At 33.7% G+C, this 23155-nt stretch overlaps 2 protein-coding genes and 1 pseudogene across 4 annotated transcripts; 2 read left to right on the top strand and 1 right to left on the bottom strand.

The window, feature by feature from the left end:
- The first annotated feature begins 378 nt into the window (after positions 1-378).
- On the top strand, positions 379-9093 carry LOC131636145 (endoribonuclease Dicer homolog 2-like). 3 transcript variants are annotated; one of them, XM_058906802.1, is made up of 23 exons: positions 379-522; positions 803-893; positions 1086-1263; positions 1378-1491; positions 1755-1889; positions 2237-2321; positions 2420-2484; positions 2601-2741; positions 2922-3050; positions 3140-3260; positions 3352-3451; positions 3911-4106; positions 4187-4347; positions 4513-4731; positions 4874-5088; positions 5219-5490; positions 5582-5976; positions 6071-6174; positions 6338-6531; positions 6859-7068; positions 7481-7888; positions 8159-8437; positions 8629-9093. In XM_058906802.1, the coding sequence occupies exons 2-23, from the start codon at positions 817-819 to the stop codon at positions 8980-8982; spliced, it is 4152 nt and encodes a 1383-aa protein (XP_058762785.1). In that variant the 5' UTR covers positions 379-522; positions 803-816; the 3' UTR covers positions 8983-9093. The 3 variants fall into 3 exon arrangements, with proteins under 3 accessions (XP_058762785.1, XP_058762786.1, XP_058762784.1); XM_058906803.1 differs by having other exon boundaries at positions 387-516; XM_058906801.1 differs by lacking the exon at positions 379-522 and adding an exon at positions 561-710.
- A 1649-nt stretch (positions 9094-10742) lies between these two features.
- Positions 10743-11102, top strand: LOC131636149 (uncharacterized). Its single transcript, XM_058906807.1, has one exon. It carries the CDS (start codon positions 10743-10745, stop codon positions 11100-11102), a length of 360 nt encoding a protein of 119 aa, XP_058762790.1.
- Positions 11103-12487: 1385 nt separating this feature from the next.
- On the bottom strand, positions 12488-21204 carry LOC131636146 (uncharacterized; annotated as a pseudogene).
- Positions 21205-23155: the final 1951 nt, after the last annotated feature.

Raw genomic sequence — 23155 nt, 5'->3', positions numbered from 1 at the left:
TATCTTTTACTTTTATATTTTTTCAAGAGATTAAAGGTAATAAATACATTGTTCATTTAAATCAGTTTTACACATCATCTAATAATATTATAGTATTATGTCATGTTATATCAATATTTTTAAATTAACACTATCACTTTGATTGTCCTTTTTTTTTTTCCAAATCCAATTATTAATATGGTCATATATTTGAATTTTTTTCTTTCTTTATGTTTATAATTTTCTATATTCTTAATAATAAATTTAAAAGTGGTGTATCGTATCCGGAAATATTTACTATATTTGATGTGGTTGATTAAAAAAATAAGAGTAATATTTCCTTTCTTACGCTAACAGGTGTGGTCAATTATTGGAAGAATATGAGAATCAGTAGACTCATGTTTTCTTCCGTTTCAGTCTCTTAAGTTTCCATTCGCGCTCACACGACCGGTTACATCACCCAATTCAAAATTCAATTCTTAGATTCCCCTCAACTGTGGTCCCAACTTCCAACCATCATTATTCAATTAACCATCTGTACGTGTAAGTTCATATTTATTTTTCATCTTTTCAAAACACACTTTAACACTCTTCCTTTTTCTTTTCATCTCCTTCTCCTCTAAGGAATCACTCATTATTAGGGTTTTTCTTCATTGCTCCCAAAAAAACCAAACTTTCCATCATCATTTTCACTTTCACTCTTTTCAGTTCGGGTTTTTCTTACTAGATCAGTATGGTTTTTTTTTGTTTGATCATGCTATTACATTCAATTTCATTGCTTCGTTGTTTGAATTCTGATTATTTTATTTATTTGACAATGTAGTGTCAGCGGATGTTATGGAAGAAGCTCTCATGGAAATGGATCACTATAGTCAGAAGCAGGTTGTGCCTGATGCTCTTTCCTTTGCTAGAAGGTTTGTTCAATCCTTCCATTTCGATATATGAGTGTGCGACTCTCAAGGTTTCGGATTCAAATCCCGCTAGTGACGGTAGAATTGCAAAAATTGATGTTAAGTGCTGCTGATTTCTTTGGTTTTTTTTTTTTTTTTGTTTTTTTTTTTTGTTTTTTTTTGTTTTTTTTTGTTTTTGTTTTTTTGTGTGTGTAGCTATCAACTTGAAGCGTTGGACAGAGCGATTCGTGAAAATACTATAGTGTATTTAGAGACTGGTTCTGGAAAGACTTTGATAGCCATCATGCTTCTCAGAAGCTACGCTCATCACCTCCGAAAGCCTTCTCCTTACATTTCGGTTTTTTTGGTTCCCAAAGTTGTACTGGTTTCTCAAGTATGCTGCGTTTTTATGATAGCTTTAGCATATTTGAGATACATTTTGATTAATTACTATGTGATTTTTGAGGATTCATTGTGCTTGTTTGTTTTGTTCAATTGTGTATTCTAGCAAGCTGCGGCATTGAGAAATCACACTGATTTGAAAGTTGGAATGTACTGGGGAGACATGGGTGTTGACTATTGGGATGAAGCTACATGGAAAAAGGAGATGGGCAAACACGAGGTGAGGGTTTTTGTATTTCTATGGCGGCTAAACGATGTCCTTGTTATTTTGTATCAATATTAATTTGGTTTGCATAGCTCTAGTATCTGTTTGTGTCATATATGAAATGTATCCTCTAGTTTGGTATCTGTTGTCTGCACTTTCTACAATGCAGATTCCAATAGGACAAGAAATGGACAATAATTTAGTACAATGCTTTTAAATTTTTGTTTTCTTTGTACCATAGACTGTAATCACTGTTTGTAATGCTTTTGAGTGTATAGGTACTTGTAATGACTCCAGCAATATTGCTTAATTGCCTGAGGCACAGCTTTATCAAACTGAATATGATAAAGGTTTTAATAATGGACGAATGCCATCATGCCGCGGGAAAACACCCCTATGCTTGTATCATGACTGTAAGTGTTGTACTCTTTTCTTTACATGCTTTTCTTACGACTGCTTTCTGTATTAGAACTTACTACCAGAGTATATTTTGGTTCCGATATTTTAGTATACACTTATTTCCAAGTGACTAAATAATGAACTGAAGAAGATTTTTAGATCCATTCACAGATTTGCCGTGCTATGTTGTTATATAAATAGAAGTCAGTGTTGTCAATCGCAGATCATTTTAATTGGTGATATTGTTCAGTTGTATCATGTTGTAAGCTACAACGTTCATGCTTCATCTGCATCACGGGGCTGTAGTACTAGTTTTAGCCGTGGAAGTGATAGGTAGTTACTTTTGTCGGATTGCGTGCAGGAATTCTATCATCATCAACTAAGATGTGGTATCACCGAGCTTCCTAGAATTTTTGGGATGACTGCTTCCCCAATTAAATCGAAAGGTATAGAAACCTAGAGAAAGTTTCTATTCATTTATTTGCATTGCTAGTTTTTTTCTGCTTATTTATCAGTGTTTCTTCACTTTTATTTTTTAATGCAGCTGCAAATTCTGAATCGACCTTGTCAAAAAATATTCGAGAACTAATGACTCTAATGCATTCAAAGGTTGTTTTTTATTTTCTTGCTCTTCATGTACAAGTTTTAAAAATTTCTCTTATTTATTAGTGTTTGTTCTTGCCATGTTTAATTTCTCTGATTTTTCTTTTAATTTAAAATTTAAGGTATACACATGTTTAAGTGAAGCTGTCATCTCACAGTTTGTACCAACCTCTACACCAAAATTCTGGTTTTACAAGGACAATGCGATTTCATTTACGCAATTCGGAGATTTGGCCAAGAAACTCAACATATTAAAACAACAGGTGTGTACATTTAAGCAAATCATAAATGTTCAAAGATAGAGTTCAAATTAAACTAAAGTTACTGTACACCTTTTGTCATCCTTTCTCGCATTTTGTCACTGAATCCAAACTACAGTACCATGTGTTTTTGTCTGATCATAATTGATTATTAACTTGAAATGGTTCTAATTTGTTCTTCAGCACGAGCTTTACATCACAAGTTCAGATTTGACTAAATCAGCTGTGGAATCTGCACTAAAAAAAATAGCAAGGATTTTTACTGCCTCAATATTCTGCTTGGACGAGCTTGGTGTTTGGTTGGCTTTGAAGGTCCTCTCCCTTCTGCTGCAGTGATGTCATTTGTGACTCTATTTTATGTTGATTTTTGTATAACTATCAACTGTTTTCTTACGTGATAGGCTGCAGAGTCCTTATCTTCCATTGAAATTGAAACTTTCTTATGGGGTCACTCAGGTGATCAAATTGTCAAAAAGTTTAGTTCAGCTACTATGATGACACTGCAAAGTTACATACCATTTGGTAATAGTTCTGTAAGCATTGAGTGTTAAATTTTTAATTTAATCTGTTGTCATATTCTTTTATTAAATTTAGAGAATGTCTTCTTACACAGATCCTCCGTGGACTATTGGTAACAATATGAATTTTGACGTGGATATGGGTCTATTGACCTCCAAAGTGTCCTGTCTTATTGACTGTCTACTTGAGTACAGGTAATCATAAATATATTTCTTTCTAAATATTTCAAATGTGGTGGTAGATCTTGTGGTATTTTTTTTATCTTTTCTATGCTCACTGATTAAACATTGTTAACATATGGAGCACATAATCTGACACGGCCACTAATACGTGTCATGTGAATGTCATATGAGTCTCGACCACCAATCCAATGAGTGTCGAGCGAAAGGAAAAGAAACATTTTTTTAGGATACTTGTTTGAATTTCCGACACGTGTTATACATGTGTCATGATTGTCGGACACCGCGACATGCTTAATCTTCAAGGTGCCTGTGCTTCATGGTTAACTAGCTGATCAATAGTTAATCTCTGTTTTTATTGTCTTTAGTGATTTTTTTTTACCTCATTTTGGTTTTGGTTTTGATTTTGATTTTGATTATTAAATTTATTAAACCTATTTTAATGGTTATACTGTGTGCATACTACAAATACAGGGGTTTATCCGAAATGAGATGCATAGTTTTTGTGGAAAGGGTCATTACGGCTATTGTCCTTGAGATTCTATTGAACACTTTGCTTCCGAAATACAATAGCTGGAGGACTAAATTCATTGCAGGAAACAGTAGTAAATTGCAAAACCAATCTCGAAAATGTCAAAATGAAATCGTGGAAGAATTTCGTATGGGATTGGTATGCTGATTTCTTAGATAATCCGTTGTACTGTAATAAACAAATACTATTACTTATTGATGAAATATTTTAATCTGTAGGTCAATGTCATTGTTGCAACATCAATTCTTGAAGAGGGTTTAGATGTTCAAAGTTGTAATTTGGTTATTAGATTTGACCCATCCCCCACAGTTTGCAGTTTCGTACAGTCTCGAGGCCGTGCAAGAATGCAAAATTCAGATTATATATTGATGGTTAAGAGGTAATAGTGTTGTTTCTCCTTAGTATTATGATTTCTAATTTACTCCTATAGCATTTAGGCATGGGCCATTATACATGCTGCAAGAGAAAGTTATAATATCAAACCAATACATATCCTTTAAAGTAAAGTTTCCCCAAAAAACCTTATTTTATTCTAAAATTACAGTGGGGATTCAGTTACACGTTCTCGATTAGAGAAATACCTTGATGGCGGGGACATGATGAGAAAGGAGTCTTTGCGTTATTCTTCCCTTCCATGTGAATGTCTTGAAAGTGATCTATTTCATAATCAAGCTTACCGTGTTGCAAGCACTCAAGCTGTTGTCAATCTTAGTTCTAGCATTACTCTGTTATACTTATATTGCTCAAGGCTCCCTTCAGATGGGTAAGTTCATATATTGCTGGTCTTGTTTTATATTATTTATTTTTTCTTTTTTTTAATGAACCTAAGATATACTTTCTTTTGCATTAATCTGGTTCTCTTCATTTTTTACTCTGTACTTCATCATTCATCTTTAAACCCCTAGGTACTTTAAACCGACTCCAAGATGGGACAAAGAGAAAGGAATATTGTATCTTCCTAAGAGCTGTCCTCTACATGCTATTCATGTACAAGGTGACACAAAGTACTTAAAGAATATTGCATGCCTTGAAGCATGCAAACAACTTCATCAGATTGGAGCGTTGACAGATAATCTCGTTCCTTCTATTGCCTTTGAAGAAGCAGAGGCGGAGAAGTTTGGTAACTTCTCGTGCTTTCAATTCATTTTTCCTTTTATTGCTGCCGTTCATTTTTCACATACTTAAACATATAACTCTATTTAACTATATAATTCCTTTGAACTTTATTGACATCAAACAAAATCTGATAGGGAATGAACCATATGATGAGGAGAAACCAAGTTATGTTCCATCTGAATTGGTGAACCGCGTGCCGAATAATAGTAACACAATCTACTATTGTTATTTAATAGAGTTAAAACAAAATTTTGTCTATGATATCACCGTTCAAGACATTTTTCTTGCAACTAGAGTTGAACTTGATCAAGAAATTGGATGCGTACAATTTGACATGGGTTTCGATAAAGGCAGCTTGTCCGTGACCTTGAGATACAAAGGAAGCATTAATCTCTCGCCCAATCAGGTATCTCTCTAGTATTCTTCTAATTATATTTGACGTATTTGCAAGTGTTCAGGAAAAGTCAATAAAATAATGGTTTGTGTTTATTATCCAGGTTATTCTGTGTAAAAGATTCCAGGTTAATGTCCTTGGAGTTCTTATGAATCATAAAACCGAAAAGGAAGTCGTTTTAGGGAAATGTTGTTTGGAAGATGATTTTGAGATTGATTATCTTTTGTTGCCATCTATTGCTATAGAGCAAACACCAGTTGTTGATTGGTTAACTATTAATTCCGTTCATCCATCTCTAATCGAGTGTGTGCATCATAAATCCAATATACATACCAAAAAGGGTTTAGTTTGCAGTTGTTTATTGCAAAATGCTTTGATTTGTACTCCGCATAATGGTCGGACTTACATCACCACTGATATAATGGAATTAAACGGAAATTCTCCTCTAGAAGTAAGAGATGGTGAAGTTACCACATATAAGAAGTACTTTAGACAAAAGTAAGTGATTTTTCGTAGTAGACGATTGTACTCAAGTTAATCTATCTACTTGGCTGCCTTATATATCATCCTATTTTTTCTTTTCGAATTTCAGGCATGGCATTCAATTACATTTTGAGCATCAACGCCTACTTAAGGCTAGACATGTTTTTCCGGTAAAGAATTATTGTCACGGATACAGACAAGCTAAGGACAGAGGTTTGAGCTTTAAAGTTTTTATTTGTTTTTTTTTCTTCGGTTGCTTAATCTTTCCTCTTTTATCATAAAAATCTTAGGTTTCCACAGTAGATATGGTTTCTTCTATCACTATTCAAACACTATTAATGTAATCACATCTTAATCTTGTGTCTTTCTTTTTCAGATGTGAGCAAGACATTTGTTGAATTACCTCCTGAACTCTGCTATATAATTATGTCACCATTACCAGTCAGCACGCTTTATTCATATGCATTTATTCCATCCATCATGCATAGAATTGAGGGAATGCTTGTAGCTTCGAACTTTAAAAAGATGCATTTGGATCATTGCCCACAGAATGGGATTCAAACATTCAAGGTGGGCTAGGTTTTCTCCTTTCCAGATTAAATAATTTTGCAACTTTTTGTTTATTGCCCTTAATAGCTAAAAATTTGTAGAAAAGGAGAATTATTTTTACTGTATTTATTAATAATGGAAGTAATTTCTAGATTCTGCCCTACTTTGCGTCATCTGCTTCGGCTCATACACGTTGAATATTTTGAGAAGAAATTTTGTTAGGAACCTCCTCCGTATTCATTTTTTGGTTAATCTGTGTTGGTGGTATCTGAATGTATGGTTTTTATTTCTAGCTGTCAAACATTTTAAGGATATTTGCACTAATGGTATATGCATTTTGCATTGTAGGTCTTGGAAGCAATGACCACAAAGACATGCAAGGAGACCTTTCATTACGAGTCTCTAGAGACACTTGGAGATTCTTTTTTAAAATATGCTGTTAGCCAACAGCTATTTTATACATATCATACTCACCATGAGGGTCTTCTCAGTGTGAAGAGGGAGAAGATAATTTCTAATGCTGCCCTCAGTAAGTTAGGTTGCGGTTTTAGTCTTCCGGTAATCTTTCTCTCCAAGTTACATCTCTTATGATGCTGTCTTTTTGGCAAATTTTCATGTTTTGTTATATGCTATTTCATAGAAGTAGAACGTATCCATTGGTATACTTTTTCTTCATTTGTATGATTGGTTTCTTAATTAGTTGACATTGTTTTTTCCGGAACTTTGTAGATGATTATTATGGCTGAACCACTTTGCATTCTTTCCCTGCTTTCTCTAAGCTAAAAAGATCAAAATGAAAAGTGTACATGATTTACCATAATATGTAATGTATTTTCTAAACCGTTGTGCACATGAGATGAGATTATATTGTATTAATTGGCTGTTCATTTTGCATTATTCTCTTGAAATTTTTTTACTTGTGGATAATGTATTAATTTTGTTATTGAACGTGTATTCTTTCGAGTTGCAGGGCTTCATACGAAATGAAGCTTTTGATCCTAAGACGTGGATCATTCCTGGAGCTAAATCAAAAAGTTTTACAATAAAAGAGATAGATTTCAAGAGGACAAAAATTTATACTCGAGGAAATAGAAAGTTGAAACGGAAAATTGTTGCTGACGTTGTTGAAGCACTAATTGGTGCATTCCTTAGCACTGGTGGTGAGACAGCTGCATTGTTGTTTATGGATTGGGTTGGTATCAAAGTGAATTTTAATATTACACCCTATGAGCGACAATTGAATGCTTGTCCCGACAATATAGTTAATGTAAGGTTTCTAGAATCCTTATTAAAGTACTCTTTTAGGGACCGGTCTCTGTTAGTAGAAGCAATGACACACGGTTCTTACATGCTGCCTGACGTGCCTAGATGCTATCAGGTACTTATTCACTATCTTCTTCATGACAATCATGTTTTCCTCTTTGGAACTGTTTGAATTGGTTTATTCGGGCATAGCTAACATAAACACTTGCAAAGACTGTTTTGACATGACCATAAGCTGTTTTCAGCTTATTTGCAGAAACAACTCGGTTTATCTTCTGTTGTAGAAATTATTAACGAAACCTATGATATAATGCTTTATTAAGTTGTTTATGCAACTAGGACCATTTTGTCTCAATTTTTGTATGATGTATTTCTTTCCCTGCAGCGACTTGAATATCTAGGAGACTCGGTGTTGGATTATCTAATTACTATGCATTTGTATAAAGAATATCCTGGCATGTCACCTGGGCAGTTGACTGACATGAGGTCTGCCTCTGTGAATAATGACTGTTATGCAATGTCTGCCATAAAGGTTCAATTGCATAAACATGTACTCCACGCGTCTCAGGAGTTACATAAACATATTGTAGCTACGCTTGATAAATTTGACCAACAGTCTTCATCATCCACTTTTGGATGGGAGTCCGAGGCATCATTCCCCAAGGTTAGTTTGTCGAAATCTTAGAATAATGTTATTACATCATTGTAGTTTTCGAACAAGGCGAAAATAGAGAGAAAACCAAAACACATGGCGAAGCTGTTTGTTTAAACTACACCAAAAAGAGACACTTTTTATATAGCGCCTTTTTACGTTGTAACACATGTAATAATTCTGCCTTCTATGTCTGTCTGCAGGTGCTTGGAGACATTATAGAGTCTCTAGCTGGTGCTATTCTAGTTGATTCAGGATACAACAAGGAGGTTGTGTGGCGAAGTATAAGGCCTCTTTTGGAACCTCTTGTAACACCAAATACATTAACGATTCATCCCATCAGAGAATTAACTGAACTTTGTCAGAAAATGAATTATAGTATGGATAAGACCTTGTCCCGGGATGAAGAAGGTGTTACTAGTTGTAGAGTTGAAGTAATAGCTGATGGAGTAGCTCACCAGTATGAGTACATAGGTACTGCTGACAGGAAAGCAGCCACAAGGCTAGCCTGCAAAGGTGTTTTGAATATCTTGCAGAAGGAAACTTTAGGTAATTGATATACATAACTTGTGTATATCTCAGGAATTGTAAAAATAGCGGGATGTAATTATAACTGTGACATTAGATTTTCATTAAAAATGATATTAAGGGTTGCAAATTTTTGATCATTTTGGTCATAATTATTTTGGACAAGTTAATCTAAACTGCCTCTAAAATGGATAGTAAGTTAATCTAAACAAACATTATCTCTTGTCATAAACCATATGTGAAAGAAATTGGTTTGGTTTATTAGGCTCTTGAGATTGGTTTGGTAATGCCCTTTTAGTTTATGATCTATATGTGTGTTGTAGTTCTAGAATTAGTTCAATATATGGTTGGGGACTGCCCAAATGATTCTTTCCTTCTTTTTTTGTTGGCTTTTGCACCGGTTTTCGACCTACATAGTAGATCGACTAATCCGACTCGTACTACGGAGACACGTGCACTGGTCAAACGTTGTTTCTGTCATGAATCGAATTAGGTATTCTCCGAATGATTCATTCTGGCTATGAGGCTATCTGTCTCTAGTTTCACTTTTCATCAGCATTTAATTAATTAAAGAGGTCAAAACTATGCAGTTAGGATATATAGTACAAAAACAAAGTGCACTCTGAATATTGGGGTTTTACATGGGTTGGATAACTCTGTCAATCCAACTCAAGCCCAACCATGACAATCGGTTGGGAATTTCTCATTGCACCCATATCGGAGAAAAAACACCTCTGAAATCCCCAAAATGTTCTTCGGATGTGCATATTCGAAGACATCTTTTTCACATTTTCAAATATTTCATATTTGCACATCTATTACATTTGAATATGCATATTCGAAGACACTTTTAATTGAATTTTTCAAATATTTCTCACTGCACCCATATATGGGGAATACCCCTAAAAACTTGAAAATACCCTTCGGATATGCATATCCGAAGGCACCTTTAATTGATTTTTTTTTCTTTCTGAATATGCATATCCTAAAACATCCATATTTGATCTTTTTTCATTTTAACGTTGGATTTAAAATGTCAGGTGTTTTTTCGGATATGTATATCCGAAAAAACCCTTCATATACATTTTCCCTCCTTCACTATTTCATTCATTTTCTTCCACACAAAACATAAACCCTCTCCAAAACCTCAACCATTTTCAATGAATTTTTCGTTTCTAAACCAAGTTTCAAGTGGTTCATCATAGCAAACAGAGCATAGAAAGCTACAATTTCAGGTAAAGTTTCCTCATTTCTTCTCTTATTTCACTGCATTGCTGTTGATTTGTGAAGAAGAAACATCGTCACTTTGGAAATGCACTTTTGAAATCCACCAAACTTATTTCGAAAGTGCATATTCGAAATAAGGTCTGTTACAGAATTCAAAAAACAGTTTTGACAGAGTGTAGGTTTTGTGCACATATTAGGTATGGTGTATCCTGATAACATTACCAGAGATGCGTTAGAGGTTTCAGAAGAGGTCAGCGAAGATGCTAATCCACAAGAGGTGATTAACGATGTCAAAATGGTTGTCGTTGCGGTGGACGTTCGACCATAATTTACAAATGAAATGACTTTCACTTGTCGTGAATATTTTCTAGAGTGGGTCCGAAATGAAGCTTGCAAACTTGGATTTGACGCTGTGATAGCAAGGTCCGATAATGGCACTAATAGAAGGCATTTTAGCATCGTTTGCGGCCTTCATAATCACGCATTGGAAACCAAGCTACACGGGCATCCAATTGTTTGTCGGCTAAAACGCAAAAAGAAGGATGCTATTTCAGAATAATCGATGATCAAAGTTACGCCGAGAAACATACTTTCCGATTTGAAACGAAAAAAACCAGATAGTGTTTCAAACATTAAGCTGGTATACAATGAACGTTACAGACTGAACATTGAGAAAAAAGGTCCTAGGTTGGAAATGCAACAACTGTTGAAACTTTTGGGTGATAATAAATATGTTTCAAGGTACAGAGCTTGTGAGGACAATGTTATCGTTCGTGACATATTTTGGACTCCTCCCGAAAGTATCAACTTGTTCAACACATTCCCAACCGTAATTGATTCGACGTACAAGGCCAACAAGTATAGGCTTATGCTTCTAGAAATTATTGGTGTGACATCTACTAACAAGCAATTTTCGGTTTGATTTACTTTTTTGGAATGTGAGAAAGAAGATAACGTTACATGGTAGTTAGGAATATGCAAGACTTTGTTGGTTGTTCCAAACAATATGTCTAGTGTCATCGTTACCGACCGGGATAATGCTCTTACGAATGCGGTTGATACCGTCTTTCCGTCATCATACAAAAGAGGTAGACACTTGGCCGAATCCTTTTTTTGAAAGAATGGTGGAGTTCGAAGAAATGATGAAGCAAGAAAGGGAAGAAAATAGGGAGAAGTCGAAGATTTTACCGGCTTTAGAATTAAGCGGTGAGGAATCGTTTGGCGCATTTTAGATTTTACTGGGTTATTTGTTTATGTATTGACCAGGTGTGTGTCATTTTTTGTATGTATTGTTGTGAGGAATGTAAAACCAATACGATTCAATACATATATAATATATCTATATTTAATGTAGTCACCGTTTATTCGTACCAATTTAGCCATTTTATTTGGTATAATACTAAATTTGCACAAAACAGACTGGTTTATTTGGTGTGATGGTGAATTTGCACAAAACAAAATGAGTCCATTTTTTGATGAGTCTGTTTTTGCATAATTCAGATATGTGTTTTCGAAATTTAAATGCTTCAGGGCTTATTTCGGAAGTGCATATCCGAAACTTCCACTGATGTCCAGATAAATTTTTTTGGGTCCATATTACTCCAAAATGTCTATAAATAATGTTTTTATACATTTTCATCAACATTTCAACCCACAATCAGAAATGACTCAAAATTACCCTCACCTTACATTTGTCTACTTCAGTAGTGGTTATCCGATGCCGCTTCAATTTAGGTTCTCGCGCGACACGTCGTTTGCAGAGTTGATTCCGACACTGGACTCTCTCTCTTTGACGCCGAAGGAAACGTCAAGTTCACCCCGTTTAGCTCAAGAGCGACGACGATTTAAAGGTTATGTGGACAACTTTTCAACAATATTCTTCGAAGGGTCTAATCGAGTTGGATGCGAAACTTCAACGATCGGGAGAAGACATTCTCAAAATGTTGTGTCGACCTCAACTACCCGTGTTTAACAATATGTAACTTTAAATTTATGTTCAACTATCTATGTAATTTTGATTATTTACGATAAATCGGTGTTTTGTTGCTAAGTATTTTGTCCCAGAGATTATTTCGGATATACACATCTGAAAATAATTTTTTCTAAAATAGGAGGTGTTTTCGGATGTGCATATCCGAAGACACATTTTTTTAAAAAAAATCGGATGACTTCGGATATGCACATCCAACACCTATTTTTTTAGAAAAAGATGTCTTCGAAAATGCACATCCAAAATATAGAGATATTTTAGAAATTTCACAGCGGGTCTATGAGTATGTATATGGGTGCAATGAGAAATTCCCGTGTGAATATGCTCTCATTGACAAAGAGTTATAAAAAATATACTGAAATATTAAGACTACAACATAATGGAGAAGTGTTCACACAATGTTACTTAAACTTCTCAATTGTTAACTAAATTGTAAACTGAATACAACATAATACACAAACAACCAAATGATAACAAAAATCAAACAGAAATTCAAATATTCAAATTTAGCCTTCAAAGAATGATAGGAACATTAGACATGATGGTGTGGTAACTTTTCTGCCACCAAGAAATAGAAAAGTCCCATTACACCAGAATGCCTTATGCTGCTACTGTGATTAGCCTCTAGAGTTAAGGTTTCACCATCAAATATCTTGATAGAACCTGGTTTAGGGTAACAAGTTGACATTCCTACAACATACCCTTTCTCATTTCCTGCTCCTTTTCCTTTTCCATATTTTGGAATTGAAGTACATATAGCCCTCCCATCCTAACATGCACAACCAAAATTTCAATGATAATCGAATTCGAATCATCTACCGAATGTAAATGGTTTCAATCATGTAATGTTACCTGTCCGTAGAGTTAATCCTAATGCACCTGCATGCTGATGACCGACTCCATAGATGACATAGCCTCCGGTTTTCATCGGGAAGCTTGTTCTCTTGACATCAACACAATCACTACCATTCAGATGACTTGTGCTGCAAGGTTCAACTTCATATTCAATCTGTATGTAGCAAAGAAGCTGTTATCACACATGAACTAGTATAATAATATATATATAGTAATATGAATTACCTTGCAATCATGCTTTAGACTCATTCCTATAGACTTATCTGAAATCTTCAAACTATCAGTCACATCAAATATATAAATCTTGACAGGTACCATAAACTCTTCCCAATTCATCCACATAACTGTGTATTTCAAATAAAGCTTTTGTTTTGAGCCTAAAAACCCTTTCATCACCTTACAGTTACCATTATCAGGACAACATTGCAAACCGCCTTTATAATTCGGACTCAAATTTTCCGTAACGTTGTACAAATCGCATTTACACTCAGTGCACCCCATTCTATCTTCCACACCTCTTGTATCAATAGCATGAACAATGATCAACCATTTTTCCTCATACCCTTTTGGAATTTCTTCCGGATTACCAACTTCAATTCCATAAGGATCTGGAATATATGTTTTTGTGCCTCTTGTTTCAGATCCAAGACCATAGTATTGTCCAAAAACATTGTCTTGACAGAAACCACTATTTCTTACAAAAACAATACTGTTTTCGCTATTGTTTGTCGCGTTTATAGGTTGATGGTATCGTACAGCGACCCAATGGTGTAGATAGGTTTGATGGAGAGGGACTGATTTCCCTGATTCATCAACTAGTTCAGCATTCAAACTCTTGAGTGATATATGACCTCTAGGAAAATCAACATCATGGTATATTTTGTTTGAAACAGATCCTGGACTTAGCTCAATCTTGGGAGACAAGAAAACTTTTGTTTGGATGTTTTTTCTAATACCAGCTGATGAGAATGATGTGCTTGACAACAACACTAGTAGTACTAGTATTGTCCACGAAAGCTTCCGATTTTGCGATACGAATTTCATGTTTATCTGTTTATAGCAACAATTAGTTAAAAGCAAATGATGGTGAATACTATATCAAGACAATATTACTATACTACTTATAATGGAGAAGGAAGTACCTGTCAAATTATCACTTGGGATGAAACTGAGCACTAAAAGATGGTTGAATTGTATTGAAACAAGAAATATTTATGTATGAAAAGATTGAGTAAGGTGGCTTTTGAGAAGGTCTAAGGTGTGGCGTTTACCAAATATGGATAGTAAATGGAAAGCACTATGTGTTTGAAGTTTCAATGCTTGTAACTGAATACGGTCGAATGAATCACTTGGAGAATGTCCCTGACTGCCACGGGTTATCTTGGTCTCGGATCTATGTATCTTTTGAATTTGTTGAGTGACTCTATAAAGGACATGAAGGACAATAGATGTACAAGCTATGATAATACTCCTATTTTGACTTTGGGTGGATATATAAATGTAGTAACATCATACTAATAGATAAATGATAATGAGACACTCATTTCTATATTTGTTTTGGATAAATACTTTATTTTATGTATTAAAAGCGTTTTGTTGAACTTTGAAAGATTAGTCTAGATTTGGCTTGATAAACTTTTAATGATGATTTTTTTTTCTCTTCAAAGAACCTATTATACTATACTAGTATAAAGAATGTTATTTATATAGGCTCTTTCGAATTTAATATTCAGATTTTGAGTCATATTTAGCTTGAATTGAGGACATGTTGGTGTTAAAACAGGCTTTGAATTCGACATATCAAATTTGTCGAGAATCTTCCTTAGACATGTCTCTTGAGATAAGCATAATGTCGACTGCTTTCTATCTCTTCGGATGTCAATCCCAAAAATCCTGGTGGCAGCTCCTGGATCCTTCATTTCAAATATCCAATTCCACTGTCAAGGAGATTGTTTCAGGTCATACAATGACCTATTCAGTTTGCACACATAATCCTTCTTGCCTCTTTCAGCACACCCTTCATGTTGCTTCATTATAATTGTTTCATATAGATCACCATATAGGAAGACGGTCTTCACATCCATCTCTTCAAGTTCTAAGTCGAACTTCGCCACCAGGGCCAACAACATTATGACTTTCAACCATTCAGTCTTGTTTTAACTCCTCACGACTTTCTTGTAATTCATAGGTTCTTTAGTACATCACTAGTAGAGATTAAACCAAACACTATGAGATTTACATAACTAAGTATCTGAGGTGGCTTGATAACTCTTCTCGACTTGTTTCTTTCCATCAAGTAGTCATCAATAGTTTGCTCAGTTTCTTAAGTATCTTGTGCTTCTTCATTGACTTCATCTGGGTTACACAGTTCAACATCAATATGCTTCATCTCAACATAAATATCTTCTTCATAAATCTTTGCATTTCGACCAGCATCATCAATTGTCTTGAACGCCATTTCAGCTTTAAAGAAAACAACATCACGACTTGCGATACAACTTTTGTTACCTGCTTCTAGGCATCATATCCTATAGGCTTTTGTTCCCTCAGGATACCCCATGAACATGCATCTCAGCATTCTAGGTTTGAACATGTCTTGCCTAATGTGAGTATATGCTACACATCAAAATACTCTAAGTTTGTCGAGATCTGGTGGATGACCCGACCAAACTTCTTCAGGTGTCTTCATCCCCACAACACTCGAGGGACACCTATTTATCATCTATGCTGCAGTCACAACAACCTCATCCCAAAACACCTTCTTCAATCCAGCACTAACCAACATGCATCCAACCCTTTCAGGATTGTTCGATTAAACCTCTCAGCCAGGCCATTTTGCTAAGGAGTAACCACAATAATCTTGTACCTTGCAGCACCAGACAGAGCACAATAACTGTCAAAACCTTTACTGTAGAACTCAAGGCCATTGTTGGTTCTCAACTTCTTGACCATTAAGCCATTTTGATTTTTGAACAGAGTCTTCTAACTTTTGAAATTTTTAAAAGTTTCATCCTTAGTCTTCTGAATCAATATCCTCAACTTCCGTGAATAATCTGTGAGTGCAATATCCTCTCTTAGATGTTTTGAATAATGTCAAAATTAGATAATATATAGTATTTATATATTAGACCTTATTTGTCTATGTCTAGGTTGCATTTTCATCTTAGGAAATTTAGGGAACAATTCAAAAGCATTTGGTCAAGTTAAAAAATATCAATTTTTTTGAAAAACCATGCTTGGAGCCGACTCACCCGTGTTAGGAGTCGACTCCCTCTAAAGCATAATTGAAAACAAATATTTATGTCAAAATGGAGTCAACTCCCAGGACCTTAGAGTCAATACACAACATGAAGGGGTTGACTCTCTCTAAAGCATAATTGAAAACAAATATTTATGTCAAAATGGAGTCGACTCCCAGGACCTTGGAGTCAATACACAACATGAAGGAGTCGACTCCCTCGAGCTGTGGATCGACTCCCACTGAAATCTTTTCTGAAAATTAAATCTATGTCTAGGACGGGTCGACTCCCAAGCATTTATAGTCTATACAAAACACGAAAGACTGAACTCCCATGTGTTATGTCTCGACTCCTACTGAAGCAGAATTTATCAAAAAAAGTCTGTTAGCTTGGAATCGACTGCCAAGCAGTATGGGTCGACCTCCCTTTCCCTTACGAGCCGAATCCCACTTCGAATGAGTCGACTCCCATTGCATCCCTATTTTTTCTATTTCATATATATATATATATATATATATATATATATATATATATATATATGGTCATTCGTGCATCATTTCTCATGATTGAAACCAAAAATATACAAAGATTTCCTCCAACTTCATCGTCTCTCATTGCATACATAAAAAAATTAAACATAATCATTTTTATTATGTGATCAAGAGGTAGTTTAATAAGGTCCAATTTATGATTGTGTAATCAAATTAGGTTGAGATTTCTTTGGGGGTTTCAAGATAAATCCTTTTGGGATTTTCTTCCAATATCAAGGATTGATTTAGCAGTTTTTCACAAAATTATGCAATTTAGATTTAGCTGAGTGAAAGCTTTGAAGAACGAGGATTTATGTCAAAGAAGTAACGGTAACCGGAGGATCACTTTGGTAATATTGGATCACGATACGTTTGTAATTTGGATTCAACCGAGTGAAATCTTTTGAAGAAAAGGGTTCTTTCAAAGGAGTAACGGTAACTAGAGGATCAAATTTGAAGTATTAGGTTACTTGATCAAACTCAAGATCAATGAAAGAGAAGAAAATATGATCAACATTAACTATATGATTTGGAGAGTTGGATTGCTACTTTTTCTCTTGTAAATTATATTTGGAAAGGTTGATTTTCATTATCTCAATTCCTTTGGAATTGGGGACAGACGTACCTACAGCAAGGCCAATTAATGAACAACCTAAACAAATCCTTGCGTGTGTCTCTCTTTTACGTTTACTTGCAAATTGTGAAAATATTGATTGTGCAATCGATACACAGAGATATTTTCTTCGTTTAATACTTAAAATTGTTTTCGTTGAGTTGATTGTAATCTATGTGATTGTAATTGGTTTCTCATATCAACAAAATGGAAGAAAAATATGATTTGAATTGGTTGCACACCAAGTATTCGATAAATTGCTTAAGTAGATTTTTGTTTGATGTTTCATTGGAAATTGATTACTATAGTGTGATTTATATTCAAACATAGTTGCTGAAAATATATAATTTTTTCTCATCTTACATATTCATTCTATCGGTTAACGCATATCCGGTGTACTTAATAATGGTTCGGGATAGACGATTGTCAATCCGAGATTTTTTCCGCATTCCATAGTTAAACATTTTTCAAAATAGAATTTTAATAAGAAAATTTGATTTGCAATCTATTCACCCCCTCTAGATCGTAACATATCGTCTAACAAGTGGTATCAGAACACTGATTTATCTTGTGCTTCGAAATTGCTTATTAGATTATGACTTCCAAACCTAAAGGGGCATATGGTAGAGTGCCCATTTTCAATGGTGAAAACTATGGTTATTGGAAGGATTGTATGCGTGTCCATGTTAATTCTATTAATAGGAAAGTATGGAACGTCATCCAAAATGTTCCTTTTCAAATTACCATGACCAATGCAAATGATGTTGTCATACCTAAATTGGAAGCACAATTGAACACGGATCATGAGAAATTATGGTTGTATGATTGGAAGGAAAGGAATATTAGCATATCCTCTTTAGGAGTTGATGAATGTTACCGTGTTTTCCAATGCACAACCACAAAGCTATGTGAGACTCATTGGAAGTTGCCCATGAGGGCACAAATGAAGTCAAACAAGCTAGGACAGTGAAGAAAAGGGAAAAGTAGGTAGACAAGAAGTCTATAGCTCTTATGGCTTCTAGCTATAAGTACTCTAATATAAAGTAAGATGATAGTGGAACTAGTGATGATGAATGTTCGAATGATGAAGAAATGAAGTTTTTTGTTAGAAGGTACCATAAGTATATTAAGAGAAATGAATTGAAGCATTCTAACAAGAATCTCTTGAACTATAGAAGGAAATCAAATTCTTCAGGCAAGATGAGAATAAGAAAGAAAAATAAAAAAGTTCATGCTATAATTGTGGAAAGGTCGGTCACTACAAACCGGATTATCCATTGCTTAAGAAAGATAAAGGAAAAAGTCAATATAAGAAGTCTAGCAAGCCTTGAAGAGCATACATTGCTTGGAAAAATGATAGTGAATCCTCAAGTGAAGATAGCTCAAGTGATGATGATGAAACGACAAATTTCTGCCTCACGACCCATTATAAAAAGAAGAATGTAAGTCATTATAAATATGAACCTATTAATAAAATATCTTATTTTAAATTGAAGTTTGCTTTTGAAAAGTACCGATGTTTATTATTATCACTTTACTATATTTTATTTGGGTTTAATGGAGATGTACTCACAGTGTAAAATTTTTTTACACTGTTATCCAATAAGAATATATTATTCTGCTATGTCATATAACTAATTAAAAATGTTCAGTCTGATTTGATATAATATATGGTCTTCATTAGTTGACAGTGTAAATGTTGATATAAGACCATTGAGTTTGTTATAATATCTAAGATCATTGACTTTGTTCCAATATCTAGAAAGACATTAAGAAATTAATCTCATTTACTTCACATGTGTATTTCTTGACATGCGTATTCATAATTTTACTTTTATATATTTCATTGAGAAATAAGACGTATATATCAAGTATGTGTAGGCAACATCAATTTATGCAACTATCTTCAAATGTATGAATATGTATACCACATGACTAAAAATTTAAATGTATTATAAAATTGATATTAGTTCTTACATGAGGCCAAACACAAGATATATCCTAAAGTTGCAACAAACTATTATTACAATAAGATATTATAATCACCATTACAACATCTCATTTTAACCATTTATTCAACATAACAAAATTCATTAATTCATAACACAACAAAATAGTCCTCAATCCACTTGTAAAAGGATCCTAAGCAGGGATTGGAATTTTAAACATGGTTGTGTGATAGTTTTTCTGCCACCATGAAATAGAAATGCCCCATTACTCCAGTATGCATCATGTTGCTGTTGTAGAATATTTCTATTTTTAAATTTTCACCATCAAATAACTTGATTGAACCTGGTTTAGGGTAACAAGTGGATATTCCTACAACATACCCTTTCTCATTTCCTGCTTTATTTCCTGTTCCGTATTTTGGGTATGAATTGCATATAACCCTCCCATCCTAACAATAATATGTCACAATCAAACTTTTAGAGAAAATAATAGGATCAAAGTAGTATTGTTCGAGTCATATTCATCTATTTTGAGACTCATAACAGTGACAAAACCGTCTTTGAGAACATGCAAGATAGGCTACCGCATATAGTCTAAAATTAATCACAGTTAAACCATGGCAAAATAAAATCTCATAAAATATTTGTCACGGTTAAATCGTAGTTAACTTACACAGAGTCTCTAAAAACTTAAGACGACTCTGATCAGTATATAAATATAGTATTTAAATGTTAAGAAGGATTGTAATAATCTCATATATACCTGGCCATATAAAGTTGAATTAATAGCACCTACATGTAGATGACCAACACTATAGATAATATAACCACCACTTTTTATAGGAACACTTGCTCTCTTAACATCAACACAAGCATGGCCTTTGCTGCAAGCTTCAACTAGATATTCAACCTATATACATACCAAATAATATCAGATACTCAATCCTAAATATTTTTTTCATATATAAAATTTTGAGATTCAATTCCACTTACCTGGCAATTATGCTCTATGCTGATCATTCCATTGGTTTCATATGATCTTTTCACACTATCAGTTACATCAAGTATATAAATCTTAACAGGCACCACAAAATCATCCCAATCAACCCACATGATTGTGTATTTCATGTATATGACATGTTTTGGACCCATAAAACCTTTCTTCATTTTGCATTGACCATTATCAGGACAACATCCTAACCCTCCTTTATAACTTGGATCCAAAGGCATTCCATCAAAAGCATTTATTGTAACATTATACAAATCACATTTACACTCACTGCATCCTATTTTATCTTCTACACCCCTTGTATCAATTACATGAACATTGATCATCCATTTTTCCTCATACCCTTGTGGAATTTCTTCTGGATTACCAATTTCTAGTCCATAAGGGTCAGGAATATATGTTTTTGTGCCTCTTGTTTCAGCTCCAAGACCAAAGTATTGCCCTAGAAGATCACCTTGACATGACCCACTATTTCTTACCATGATAATATTATTTGTTTGGTAATTGTTTGGTACATTCTTAGGTTGTTGGTATTTTTCAACAATCCAATGGTGAAGATATGTTTCTTGGAGAGGTACAGAATTTCCTAATTCATCGACTAGTTCGGCATAAAAATTCTTGAGTGCAATGTGACCTCTTGGAAAATCAACATCATAATATATTTTGTCTGAAATAAATCCCGGACTTAACTCGATTTTTGGTGAATAAAAAACAGCAGTTTTAACATTGTTTTTATTATTTCCAGAAATCGCTGATGAACGCGGTATACTAGACATCAACTCTAACCCTAGTATTAATATTGCTAATGAAAGCATCCAATCTTGAGATACAAACTTCATGTTGATCTGTAATTAGTAGCAATAATAATTAATTGAATGTAATTAAAAAGATCTAGAATTAAGTTTAAAGAAGACATTATCATAGTGTTAACCATAACTAATAACAAAGTTTTTTTCATTAGAGTTGCTATCTATATACATTGATTTGAAGATGAAGAAACATACCTCAAAGTACTTGTAAGAGAAATGTGGAAATGTAACTAATAGGAAGATTAATTATCAACTACTAATTAAATTGTAGGAGTGTTAAGCTTGAAATACGTATTTATATAGCAAATTATGGAGCAAGTGCATTTTGAGATGCTCTAAAGAAATGGCATGGCGTTTACTAAATATATGGATAATAATTTTTTATTGTGTATGAAGTTTCAATGCTTTAATCCAATGCATGGCGTGAGCCACACAAGAAAGTAAATGCAAAAATATTATTATTTTTTCTTTCTGTGTGATGATCATTCTTTTTTGATAAACAAGTAACAATAACATTCTCTTTTGTGCATGGATCATGGCCTTCTTCAATTTCTTAACGACCAAAGCTATGTCTCTAGAAGTTTAATTCCAACCAATCAATATTTTAAAGTGTTATTGAAATAATTCTCATACAAATTATAATTTTTGTTATTACAATAATACATTCTATCCTTTTTTTTTTTGGTTTTTTATATGCAATTTTTCTTTTAGTTTATCATATTTATAAATATATTTTTTCTACTAAATTATTTATTAAAATTATAATTTTATTAATATGAGATTATTTAACTAAACTATTGTTATACATTGTCCCCATCAATTTATCCTCAAATATTTATAAGAATAAATTCGTATTTTTAACTCCGAGCATAATTAAGTTATGAGGAATGCTTCTATGACATTTAAAGTGACACATACACCGTATTTTTATACCATAATTAATATTCACTAGTTTATTAATAATTTTTTGTCTCACTTTAAAATATGTGCCAAATCAAATCAACTGCATGTATACGGTGTAAACATATTTGGTGTAATCAATCAATGTCAAGATAGCATACCTCTTAATTTATTTCATGTTGTAAATTCTCTCACTACCAATTATCATCATTAAATCATATCATATTAGTCTCCATAAATCAATTCAATTGGGTCTCAGATTCATTGCAATTGTTCATTGCAATTGTTCACTATTAAATCATATCATATTAGTCTCCATCATCATTTCATACTTCGGTTCTAAGTTCTAACACAAATGTTTAAACGACAATTGTCAGTAAATTATATCCTCTTCTACCCTAGCCGTCACTTTTCTTCTTTTTCCTTTCTCTCTCTCAAAGAGGGGTGATTTAGGATCAATTTTGATCCAAAATCACCCATCCAAATCGTTTTTGTTTATCTATTACTTTAATAAGTGATTTTCACACTTTTTCTTTTTGTTTTTTTGTGATTTCGTGGGTCATCGTTTGTTTTAATTTCCCATATTTCTGTGGTGTATTTTGATTTCTCGTCTTTGTGCGGGTATTTTATTTTTCCGTTTTTGTGCGGTGTTCATTTGTTTCAGGTTGAAAGATTAGTTTCGATCTAGTGTAGATTCAATCAATGACTTTGGTGCCGTCAACGCTACAGATCCGGAAGCATGAATATTTCGGACATCTCAATACAGTCAATACATTAATATTTGTAGGCATATGCAATTTGCCGTTTTATGCTATTAACATGGATGCTGTTGATTTGTTCGCAGATTCATCCTTTTTGTGTACTCTATCGATTTGAATGAATGAATATCATTTATTTTCTGTAAAAAAAAAAAAAAAAGTAAATTTCAGCCAAAAAAAATCTAATCTCATATTAAATTATAATTTTAATGTCTTTATTAGTTTATTTCCTTTAAAATATATTTAAATTGTTTTATAACCCCAGAGGGCCCGTACGCCTCTTTCCTTTTTTTTCCTGATGACAAAACTGCCTTGGGTCTATT

Source organism: Vicia villosa, unplaced genomic scaffold (assembly GCF_029867415.1).
Source record: "Vicia villosa cultivar HV-30 ecotype Madison, WI unplaced genomic scaffold, Vvil1.0 ctg.001648F_1_1_3, whole genome shotgun sequence".
Taxonomy (NCBI): Eukaryota; Viridiplantae; Streptophyta; class Magnoliopsida; order Fabales; family Fabaceae; genus Vicia; species Vicia villosa.
Note: the sequence above shows the minus strand (reverse complement) of the source record. Positions and strands in the feature narration are given on the sequence as shown.

Excerpts from the sequence above, each read along its gene's own strand:
- LOC131636145 (XM_058906801.1), top strand. Across the intron at positions 1,492-1,754 it reads AGGAGATGGGCAAACACGAG|GTACTTGTAATGACTCCAGC; the intron begins GTGAGGGTTTTT and ends TTGAGTGTATAG. Across the intron at positions 7,889-8,158 it reads ACGTGCCTAGATGCTATCAG|CGACTTGAATATCTAGGAGA; the intron begins GTACTTATTCAC and ends CTTTCCCTGCAG.
- LOC131636149 (XM_058906807.1), top strand. The coding sequence starts at position 10,743 with ATGATCAAAGTTACGCCGAGAAACATACTTTCCGATTTGAAACGAAAA.